Here is a 12343-nt window from a genome sequence, read left to right as displayed (position 1 = left end):
GCCCCTTAGTACCTTCCATCTGAGAGAAAGGAGAGGTTTTTTGAGTGTGCAAGCCCAGCATCCTGGGCTGCATTAGGGACGGCATTGCAGCGGGTCAAGAGTGATGGTCCTTCCCTCAGCACCAGTGAGACCATAGCTGGAGTGCTGTGTCCAGTGCTGAGTTCCCCTGTATGACAAAGATAGGGGCATACTAGAGTGGGTCCTGCAAAAGGCTACTGAGATGTTAAAGGGACCGGAGCACCTCTCACATGAGGAGAGGCTGAGAGCACTGGAATTGTTCAGCCTGGAGAAGAGAAGGCTTACATTTTATCCATGGTTATAAATACCTGATGTGAGGCAGTAAAGAAGTCAGAGAGACTGTTCTTAGCTGTATCCAGTGACAGGGCAAGAGTGAATGGGTACAAATCAAAATACAGAAAATTCTATTTAAACCTAAGAAAAAACCACCCTTTTTACTCTGCAGTACCTTATACGGGAACAGGTTGCCCAGAGACGTTGTGGAGTCTCTGTCCTCGGCCAGACTCAAGACCGGACTGGACAGCCAGCTCCAGCTGATCCTGCTTGGAGCAGGAAGGTGAAACGAGACAATCTCCCGAGGTCCCTTCCAACCTCAAGTATTTTGTGGTTCTTGTCTGTTTTCCGTAGCCATTAATTTTCTTTTGCTCTGAATGGCTTTTCCAAAGTCAAGTGTATCCTCCTGTTGTGGAATCTGCCTTTACTATTTTAAGAAGGATCATACTGTCAGAAAATGATGTGTTTATGAAGGTATCAAGCCAGAGGTTTGTCAAGAGAGGTATTAGTGCCCCTAAATGGGCTCTCTTGACAAATTATCTTCTGAGCTCACTTAGTTATTTTGGGATTATGCCTTTCAATTTAGATGATGACTTTGGCAGCAGAAAGTAAACTTTCCTAGGCTGCAGCTCCCTGTGTTTTTTGTTTCTCCGTGCCTTCCCTGTATGCAGAAGTGTAGGTCCCATATGATTGACAGTCCTCTTACTCTCCTTCAAGATTGTCCTAATCTGAGGATTTAAATACCTTTAGTAACCTTTCTTCTCCTGCCTGGTGATTGAGGAGTCTCTCAAGACAATTCGTTACTTGAACCTGCATGGGCTGGGAAATATTTTCATGCATATCTTTGTGTGTCTGATTGTGTTGGACACAGCATGAGAGACAACCAGAACTTAATACATGTTCTTGTCTGTCTTGCTCTGCCTCTGGCAGCTTTGCCAGTTACAATCTAGTCATCCTTGGATCTTCTTTTTGAAGGTGCAGAGTCCTAGAGTAGGTCAGTGTTTATCAGATTTCAGTACTAAGGGTAAATCTCCTCTTTATGCATCCGATTCCAGTTTGCTGCAAGAGTGCAAATGGAAGAAATAGGGCACCCGAGGGGGAAAAAATACACAGATGAGATACATTCCTGTTCAGAACTACAAAACAGATGGTCCTTATGACCTCCTTATTTTCATTTCTCATCCCTGGTCTGATGAACTGCTCTTTACTGGCTTATGTCAGAGAGCGGCTTCTCATTTTCAGTGCATACCTTCAAATAGTTCTAAATGCTTAAATATTGCTACATATTTCATTTTATCAGCCAGTCCAGCTTTCAGTTTTTCCTGGCTCCAATATTGTTGAATGTTATAAAGCATGCAGCTGACAGGAAGATTTTATTTATAAACTTTGAGATTTATTTGATGTGGAAACTGATTGGAGGCTTTGAATGTACATAAAATTTGAATGCTGCTATTCAGAGGGAAAAGAAAGGCCCTTTAGCCCAGGCAAGTATTCCAGCCGTACTTAATCCCATAGAAATGCCAACTTTCTACCACTGCTGTCATTTCTCATTGATTAATACTTGCCCATAGCAGTCACCAGTGTTGGTTCAAGAGAGTGGTTTTTTACAGCACTCTGCCTGTCAACTTTGTCCCAGTGTTTCAGAGAATACCTTGAATGATTTCTCAAAAGACTGACTTTTTTCATCCAAAACAAACAGTAAGGATCAAACTATTTTATTCATGTTCTGATCTGTTTTCAGGATCATGTGCATCATGTGCTAGTCCTCTCTTAAGCAACTTGGAGATTTTATTTTGATATCCAGTGTCTCCATCACTCTGGAGAGCTTCTGGAGATGTCTCCTGCCCATGTCTGTATAGTGCTTACCCCCTTCATAGCTATTGCTTTGGCTCTGGAGAGCTGAAGAAATACAGTGCTAATGAGTAAACTTGATTTCTAAACAGTTTGTGCCTTAAGGCATATTCAGAAGCCTTGCAGGGGATATCATGGGGATATAAATGAGACCAGGGAATCATTCTGCCTATGTTTTAAGAAATTTTGTAAAATCTTGGTAAAGGAGTATGCTAATTGACACTAAATGTTAAACATTCTTTGCCTTTTGATTTGGAGATGGTATAGCTCATTGGGAAGATAGTTTTGCTTCTCTGTCTTTTATAGGAAGTGCTGGAATATGGAGATCTCTGACTAAGACTGTCCCAATTGAACATCTCACAGCATAGAGAAAGGTACTCAACAGGATTCAAGCACACTCCAAAAAGACACAAATCACCGCTGTGTCACTTCTGAGGATTGTCCTTTTTTCTGAGGCTTTATAGAGCTGTGTCTTGAAGATGTGTTAACTTGTGTTGAACATTTTATTGTACCCAAGACCTTTGGGTGGGTAGTTGCTTTTTGAAAAGCAGTCGTCCTCTTAGATACAGGCCCCCTTCTCCAGGTGACCTGTGTGAATGAGTGGTGCTTGGGTGCAGTCCCCTGCAGTTTGGATGCATGCACGCACGCACAGTCATTCAAAGAAGAAAAAAAGGAGTTGCTGACAGCAGTGGAGTTTCTTTAAAACACACAAATAATGAGGCTGGAGTTCTTTACCATTTTAACTTAATAAGAATCGAGCAATAAAAAGAAATGGCTTAGTTTTGAGAGGAAGAGACAGTGAAGTATGCTCTGTCCTTTCATGCCACAGGTATGTTAAGTACACAGGGGCCAGCATGGGGACGCTCTGTGCAGGTTATAGTGATTAGACTCACATTCATGATGTGAAAACATCTATAGGAAATACAACTCAAACCTCTTCATTTAAAAGAAGATTTATTCTTTCTTTATCGATGTTTATTGATTTAGTTAAGGCCTGTCAATGAAGAGGTTGGCAGTCTTTGAGTTAGTCAAAAGCCTCTAGGCCCAAATTGCAGTTTTGAGGACTCCTTAATGATGATCTTTCAGCAGACTGTCAAAAAGCTTTTCAGTAGGCTGTATTCAAATATGTCTTGGTGTGTTCAATATATAGGACAAAAGGAAATGGTCATTTTAATAACTCCTAATTCTTTTATGTTTTGTTTTTTGCGTATCTTATAAGAACAGCTAAAACAAGAACAAAACTATCACACTGGTATTTTATGATCCATCATTTTTCTCTGTGATTTATATTAACTGGTCAATCTAAAGCTATTTATTTTTTTTAAATTGAAGTGTTTTCAGCTTGATGAGGTGAGGCTCTTCCTGTAAACACCAAGAAAGAAAAGGCCTTTTTCAAAAAGCTCAGAGAGAGCAGAGATGAAGCGAAAGCTGAACTGAGGTGAAATAGGAGCGGGATAATGCAAAAATGATACACTTCTAATGAAAGGACTATGTTTCCTAATAGTTAAAGCTATCTAAAATAAGCGATGTATGCAAGCCTTTTCTTGTTGTTTTTTTTTCAGGAAACTGCATTTTTATGTTACTGAATTTCTTCCACAAATTTTTGTGGATTCTGCTTGGCTTTGGGAGCTGATATTTATAAAATTTAGGTCACACATTACATGGTTTGCACTACTCTTCATATTGAAATACAAGGTCTTCTGCAAGTCCATCTTCATCCACAGATAACGGATCTATTCATGTGAACACAGTCATTTTCTTGCATGGCATCTGTTGAAGTTAATTTTCTACAGGCTTTTTCATATTTCACATATTGCTGGTATTGGCAGTCTACTTAATTATTCTTCATTATAGCATGTGGCTTAAATTTATACTTTTCTTCTACAGTTTGGAAGAACAGAAGTAATTGATAATACTTTAAATCCGGATTTTGTAAGAAAATTTATAATGGACTACTTCTTTGAAGAAAGAGAGAATCTGCGATTTGATTTGTAAGTTAACCATCTTCAGTATTGCAGCCTCTGTGAACATACTAAGTTTTGTCCAGCATAAAATTAACTTGAAAAGAAATAGTATCTATTGATGTGCAATACATTAATAAACATGATTGGTTTAGCATGGCTTCCTCAGAAATAAATGTGTAACATAATAATGACCGAGTTTTAAGAAATCAGTGGATGTTAACTAGTCGACGTACAATCATATTCACAGTAATTACTTTTAGAAAAGAGTTAGAAAGCTAGGGAAGTCAAAATGTTAAAATGCAGCATAGCCAATAAAACAGGTATGGACATGCTGTCCGGAAATAAAATATGGTACAAGTAGTACAGAGCCAAAATTTTCTTTACTAAAATAAATGCCATTATGCATCTAAATATACTACATTTTAAGATTTAAAAATGAACTGTATTTACATGCATAATGGCATTTATTTTTAATATATAAATATATCATTATATATATATATGGCATATATTTAAGATTTTAAAGTGAAAGCAGTTGTTCTAGAAGTAGGTGGCTTTTGAGATTATTCTATATGTACTCATTTCATTCCACTAGTGGAATTAACATGATTTTAACTTAGTGCTTTGAAAAATACAATTGAGAGTCCAGTCACCAGGTCACCTTGGCATGTCATCTGTTACATTTCACCCTCTTCTTATTATTCCAGTATTTGTGATAATCAAGCCTGTCTTCCTTTTTCAAATACTTACCCTCTTTTTTATAAGCAATTCTTCCTGACCTTGCCCTGTGAGTGAGCACTTGAATAACTCTTACAGGTTATTAAGGGAAAGTCATTCAGTTAGTTTTGCAGTATGTGTATAGTGACCATAAATTTTCTTTACGTGTCCTTTTTCCTATTTCTTTTTGTTTCCTTTGCAAGGTATACTTTAGCATGAGTTTTGTCAATTCTTATTTTGTGTTCCTAAGATTTCTGCATTCATGTGTATTTCTTTTAGTTTATTTGTTTTAAGTTGCTGGTAGGGTGCACTGAAATACTCTTGAATGGCACCATTCCCTATATTGTGAAAATAAAAAATCCCACCCATGTCTAATTTTTCTTTAGCTGTAAATGTCTTTTATGGCATGTCAGAATGCTTCCTGAGTTAACAAGAAGTGCTGGAGGGATGGGTGAGGAAAAAAGTTCCATTGTGTTCAACACACGGACAGCAGCTCACTGTTTCAGCTAGACTTCCACTGTGTCAAGGAGTGAAAGGAAATACTCCATGCAGGGTAGATTACAGGGTGTTTCTAGATGACTAGGTAGAAAGTCTTTCATCTCCATCATGGAAGCCTGGTGCAGATTTTGTTTTCTATTTTAAAAATTGGGTTTAATGTCATTAAATCTATTGAGTATAACTGGCACCTGCTATTTAAAATAACTTCAAGTTAGAGTTAATCACTTTGTGTAATGAAGAATTCTCCTCCAAGTGTAGGTAAGACATTGCTGAAATAGACATAGTTGGGGCTGTGTAGGAATCTTGATTTGGTTGCCTCTTGCTCCTCATAGGATGCATGCATGTTATGGGAAGGAGACAGTGCAATAGAAGAGAAGAGCAAAAGAAATAAACCAAGAAAGAGAGAGCTAGGCTCAGTCTAGGCAAAGGAAAGAAAGTCTGTAAAGAACTTCTGGGTAAGTGCTATCTGAAAAGGACTTGGGCCTGGAAGGGAAAATACAGTCTCCTGTTTGATTCTTCATATACTTAGAGAAATGAACCCCTGTTTATTTATTTATGACAAGCTGTAAATATCAAACATACCCTGTACTTATCAGAAAGACCTGACAGCTTTCTGCTGCTGTTCTGGATTACCTGAACACAACTCTATTCTGAACTCAAAGCTGAATAACTGCTTTAAATGTTTGCCTGCAAGTAACCATATAGCCACAGTCTGTGAATTTACTTTAGAGTCCTATAATGGTGATAGATGAGAAATGAAATATTGTAGAACTTGGAGTTTAAAATGTGCATCTCGTACAACTACTCATGCGTTAAAACTCTGATTTAGATCAGGAAAGAAGAATCTTTAGAAAGTTTATTTTTTTACATTCCTCAGCAAAATTGTGTACTACTGTTGGCCAAGGTGTTATTTTATGAAGAAAGAAACTTCTCACATGATTCATATTTTTTTCAACAAAAAGAAAGTGGCAAGTATATCTCTGGCTTTTGGTGTTCTTGTAAATGAGCGTGAGCCCCCTCTTAAGCTGTACAGCCACTCATGTCTCAGGCCCCCTTCTGTTCAAGTTACCAGTTGTGTTTTTCTGTTCAGTTTCACCAGACAGTATGCAATTACTTCTTTTTTTGTTTTAAACTCATGTTAGTGATTTTTATAGTCATTCCTTTGTTTACAAATACGTTTCTAAAACTTTGACTGCTGCACCACATCCAACTATGTTTTGGTATTCCCATCCTCCTGTCTTGTGGTAACGCGTCCCAACAAGCAGCTGTGGTAGCACAACTGAAGGGACAGTGCGCCCCAAAGTGGGAGTGAAAACGTGCTGGGGAGGCTGAGATGGGCAGGGAGGATACTTTTTCAATTTAGTTACTGGTATTGTATCTGAATGTACAATTTAATAATTATTTTTTTAAAATCTATCTTTAATTCACAGTTTTTTTTTGAACTCTGGCGTGAGAAGAGGAAGGAAACAATGGCATTTTCTAGCTCGAGGAAGAACAAGATTATGATAAGCTGAAAAGAACAAGTCAGATCTTGCTAAAAGCAATTTAGTTTATTGTCAGTTATTTCTATTTAATTAGTCAAGTGACTGAAAAATTACCTAAGAAAGTAATTCACAAGTTTGTTTTCCAAGATTAATTTTAATTTTTTGTTCTGTCTTTTGGCAGCTTCCATTGTTCTAAGAGGAATATAAGAATAATTTATCTTAGTAGCCTGCACTTCATTAAAAACCATTTCAAGTAACTAGTGAACCATAATACTATAGTCTGTCATGGTTCAGTCTGGCAACTGTGATATAACTTTACTTTTTTAATTTTATTTTTAAGCTACGATGTTGACTCAAAGAGTCCGAACCTATCGAAACATGTAAGTTTTTCTCACTATTATACTTTTCTGTGCTGAAATGCTTACACTTTCCTAAATGTGTTTTTTATTTTGAGTGCAATACCAGATACGTAGACGCAAATAGAGTGATTGTGTGGTGGTTAATAGCATATAATGCTCATGAGTATAATTTTAATGGGACATTCCTCTTGTAAAGGGCATATTTAAGTACACATTAATACCTTTTCAGTCAGGTATGTGATAATGCTGCATTTTGTTGATACTTCTCTGGGTCCTAAAAATTGTAAACACGTTTTAATTGTGTTCCAGTTAACGTTAGTAGAAACCTTTAGTGCTCATGTCATCTTGAAGTAAAAGGGATTAAATAGCAACTTTAGAATTTAGCAATGCAAAAGTAGAATTCAAAGGCTTCTGAGTGAACTTCTTTCAAATAAAGACAGGAAGGCTTTGGTAAGAGAACCTTTAAGAACCTGAAGCAAAGGAAAAGAAAATAATGGAAGGAATGGGGTGTGTATGCTTCACAGTGAAAAGATAAGACTTTTAGCCATTGATCTCCAGTTAGATCCTCTCTGTAAAGATTTAAAGCCCCTGGCAAGCTGTTTTCCATCTCTGTCATCATGGAAAGGTGATCTGAATAACTGCAATGCTAGCTAGAAAAACAAGCTATGCAAAAAATAGAAGTCTTTGCTATACCATCTTCAACAAGGATAACACCTCATCCTGTGTTTCTGTCCTTGATTGTTTGCACTTCTGTAGTAACTAGTTCTTCTGAATTATTTTCTTTTTTCCCTGAAACATACTTTTTTGTACAAAAACATCATAATTAGGTTTTAAGAAAAAAAGATAAGACACAAGATAAGTTTAGTCACTATGGAATTACAAACAAAGATATATGCAGGTATATAGCCTAGATTACTAAAACTGGAATTAAAGGTTTGAGTATTTTGCTGAGCCCATGGAAAAAAGAAAAGGACAAAACAATGAGAAAACAAACTAATGTACTTCTGAAGATCTTGAAGTACATATGTGCATGTTACATTCTAATTCATACAGGCTAAGCATACATATTAGGTTTTTAAACAGTGCCAATTTCCTAGAATCTTCAGTTGTGGAGAGAAACTTTATCTAGACTTTAACACAACAGAAATATCTATTTCCCTCCATTGTCTTTAAGTGAAAATCTGCACAAGTTGATGTAGACTTGGCATCTGTGCTGCAGACATCCAAACTATGCCATGTAGTATCATACGCACACAGACGATGATGACTCTGAGAACACTGTTGAAGATGGTAGCTAAAAATGGGTTTCTTAACCACAGCAATTCATTTCCATAATTTCCCAAGTGCTCAAGGTTGGTCTGGATTGTTCCTTTCGCCGCCAGCGTCCTGCATGTCTTCCCTGTAGCTCTTAAGATTTTGAGCAGTGAGTACATAGGAAGTGAGCAGAGCTTTGCTCATATCCACGCAGTGGGAGCTTGGTGTTTCTGGAAAGTACCAGGCCAGTACTATTTGCACAGCTGGACTGCTCACATCTTGTAGTCACTTCGTGTGGAATAAGAACTTTCCTGTTCCTAAAAATAGCTGTTGACCCACTCCTTTGGAAGTACTGGGCAATTGAACGGTTTAGGGGATGAAAAAAGAGTCAATCTGGAGAATTTCAATTTCAGCAGCTCAGTTTTGGCAATATGAGAAGCAACTGCAGCAAGTTTTATAACGGATGTATGAAGTAACCAGAGTAGACAGTGCTGCCATTGTAGCTATCTGTAGTAATGTTTATAAAACTGGCTACCTGAAATTAGACTTTCATGTTCATGGTAACTTCCTGCTTTAAGAAAAAAAAACCCAACAAAAACAACAGAGTACTGAACAGTTGTAATTAATAACAGACTGTGGAACTAATAGGAATTAATTATAGGAACTGCACACGCACACACAAAATTGTGGAGTACATGGTTTTGGATTAGAAAATGGTGTTATTGTAGAACGTGTCATGCCTGATGTTTTTAAAAATGAATGAGGGGCTGAATATTTTCAGATGAATTTTAGCTATTTTAAAAGACTTAATATTTATGGAAACAGTGTCGCAGTGTCAGATCAGTTAAAGGACATAGTTAAAAAACATTTTTTGCAGAGTTATTTTCCTCTTCAGTGGGATTAGTTCTCAGATCCAATCTGCTGTATGGACTCACAACTAAGACAGCTCAGAGATGACTGGCATGGGCTGAGAGAAGACTCAGAATTACTTGTACAGATATTTGCTACTGTGCACAGTATAATGATGTGGTTTGCTGTACAGGAATTATAGTGTTTCGATTCTTGTTACTGCTTGTGAACAAATCTCACAAGCTACTGTTGTCACTACTGCCAGTCATGCTAGGAAGAACAGCTGGCATGCTCTTTTCACTTGCAAGATAAGGAGTTGGACTGCAGCATTTTTTTTTTCAGTATACCTACAACTGTTTAAAAATACATTCATATTTTTAAGCTACTTACATTACAGGGAGACACAGTATGAAAATTAGCTGATTTTTAGTGATACAGTTGAATTCTAAAACACAGGAAAAAGTCTGCTGTTAAAGCAATGTTATATGTAATTGTCAATCCAGGATGCTCATAGAGATCCTGCACTGGTTTGAATTTCTGCCAACATAATTAACTTGAAGAAATTAATGGAATCAGTTTAGAATCTCTTCATAAAAGATAAATTTATGAAAATGTTCCAGTTAAAGAAGGTAAAGGAACAGTCATGTTTCTAATGCTTTTAAAATTTCCCATCTCTGTTTCATTTTTGTTGATGAAAAAGGCAATATAAGAACAGTAAATTGAGTGCATTAGAATTACTTCTGTAAATGTAACCAAGTGTTATGTAAAATACGTAATAGGGAGTCTGTTTCATGATTCCTTACTGTGTAATTATTATTAAGATGCGATGTCAGCAGAATGTGTCCTACAATAGTGAAAAGCCCAGGTAAGTGGGGAACCAAATTTGTTTCAATGTGAAATATGAATTTTGAGTTTTTATGTTACTGCTTTTCAGGATTTTTTGGGACAGATGTTTTGTACACTGGGAGAAATAGTTGGATCACAGGGGAGCAGACTGGAAAAATCAATTGTGTAAGTATGGCATTCTTGAATGTTAGATGAATACAAACTGCTTCATGAGGTGAGAGTTGTGTGGTAACATAGAACTGACAGACGGCTTCTAGAGAGAATAAATTGTTAGGTACAGTAGAAGTGTTTCTTTATAGACTTTGATAATTTAAGTTTCAATTTGGACAATTAATAAAGGAATTGACTTATCCAAAGTTTTTGTCACCTTCATTACCTCTTGCATTAGAAATAGTTTGAGTATACTAATCTTAAAAGTGTTTTTCTTTCTAGTTCACAAATTAACACGCCATAAATCTTTATTTCCTTTTGTTCAAGCATCAAGAAAGAAAGTCCTTACAGTTTCAAATCCAAACATTCCTACTTGTATTTCAATTGTTCCCGGTAATATAATTCCCAAAGAATGAGGCAGTCTGAGGTATCAAATATTTTCTATTTATCCTACTAAATTTATCAAAAACTTTCTTATGATTGATGGATTTTTCTCCCACTGAGAGGATTTTGGTGTTTGCAAACCACTGGTCATAGGGATGTACAGATATTTAAAACACAAATTATTGGAACAATCTTCATTTTCTATTCCTAAATAATGTTTGAGTAATTGAAAATATTTTAAAATTTTTATCTAAACGTATGCTACAAGTTCACATCTGATATTAAAAGCAAACATTTAAAGGTATAGCTGGGCATTTCGTGTGATGATAATATCTTGATTTAGAATTTTTGTGAGATTTTTGTTGTTGTTTTTTTTTTCTTTTAATAGTACTTGGACTGCAGTGAATGATAATGAATTTGTTACACTGTCTGATGAAGCATTCCTCTTGTCCCATTTTACTGGGTTCATTATGAGTAATGTACCAGGGTTACTTCATTTACTTTTCTTCATCACTGATTTCCTTATAAGGACAGGTGAAGTTTTCAGGCTTAGCAAAACTTACCTTATCTGGGCCAGACATAGGTGAAAACACCACATGGCACATATTCTGACTTTGAATTTATATAACAAGAACCAGGATCTGGATGAACTACAACAATTTGCAAATTTCAGAATGTACTTAGATGTTATTTTAGTATAATTGGAAATACAGGAAACTCCCTAATTGAGTTATATTAATGGTGCATTATTAATCTCATGTAAAATTCTTTAAAAGTATGTTCCTAGCTGTACATTTTCTTCTACGTGTATATTTGGTGTAATAAACCATTTATCTTACTCAAATGACTCTCTTATAACTATCGTTAGTGGCTTATCTGGTTTATATACTACTTATCTTTTTATGTATGTATCTTGTATGCTGTACCTGCCAGCTTTAGACTTAAATGTTATTTTAATCGAAGTCCTGTGAAAAATCTAAGAAGTCAGTATTTTGTTATCAGTGACCAAAATATATAATGGTAGCCTTTTTCTCTAGATTTATGAGAGACTTTTTTCTTGTTTATGTAACGGACTTAATGTCATTGATAAAATAATATTATAAAAACTTTTCTCTAGTTTGTATCAAATAGTATCATGATGTTCTGTGGAGGTAGCCCTAAACTTTTCATCTTGGTGAAAACAGTGGCCATCTTCAAGGAGACCCACATAAGATATCTATCATTTTCTCTTTCAATAACTTTGATGTGTTGAGCTGTCATGCTAAAAACTCTTCTCAATGCTTTAATCCAATTAAATTCTTAATTTTTTACAATTCCAACACAAGCATAAGCTTGAAAAAGCATCTGAAGTTTCCCACTTCCATGCAAAAAATAATTTCAAGTTATCTCTGGAACTCCTTCCAGAGGAAATAACAGTTCAGAACAGACGCTTTAAATCAGTAAACCAAAAGTGAATTTACATAATTTTCCTTTAATTTAATCTAAAGATCCTGACGAAATCATAAAAACTTTAAAATAAAGTAAAATAAATATTTCCAAGACAAAAACTATGGTAAACTTTCTTTAATTATATTTTAAGTTTAGAAAGTATTTTAATGGGGCGTAATGTACTTGAATTTCTGAGACTTAAGCATGCCTGAAACAAATCCTTTTGAATCATATAAGTCAGGGGTTGGCTAGCACTGTGAGGCATTCC

The 12343-nt window shown here is 35.9% G+C and overlaps 1 protein-coding gene across 1 annotated transcript in view; it reads left to right on the top strand.

Moving 5' to 3' along the window:
* Nucleotides 1-4029: 4029 nt before the first annotated feature.
* CPNE9 (copine family member IX) overlaps nucleotides 4030-12343 on the top strand; it is a gene marked incomplete at its 5' end in the record, with an annotated part of 46590 nt that continues 38276 nt past the window's right edge. The window contains 4 exons of the mRNA XM_010179107.1: nucleotides 4030-4133; nucleotides 7146-7185; nucleotides 9894-9896; nucleotides 10202-10278. Of these exons, the coding sequence (XP_010177409.1) occupies nucleotides 4030-4133; nucleotides 7146-7185; nucleotides 9894-9896; nucleotides 10202-10278 (224 nt within the window). The remainder of the gene's footprint in view (nucleotides 4134-7145; nucleotides 7186-9893; nucleotides 9897-10201; nucleotides 10279-12343) is intronic.

This window comes from Mesitornis unicolor, unplaced genomic scaffold (genome assembly GCF_000695765.1).
Source record: "Mesitornis unicolor isolate BGI_N332 unplaced genomic scaffold, ASM69576v1 scaffold17152, whole genome shotgun sequence".
NCBI classification, from domain to species: Eukaryota; Metazoa; Chordata; class Aves; order Mesitornithiformes; family Mesitornithidae; genus Mesitornis; species Mesitornis unicolor.
The sequence above is the reverse complement of the archived record's forward strand: the minus strand, read 5'-3'. Positions and strand labels throughout refer to the sequence as shown.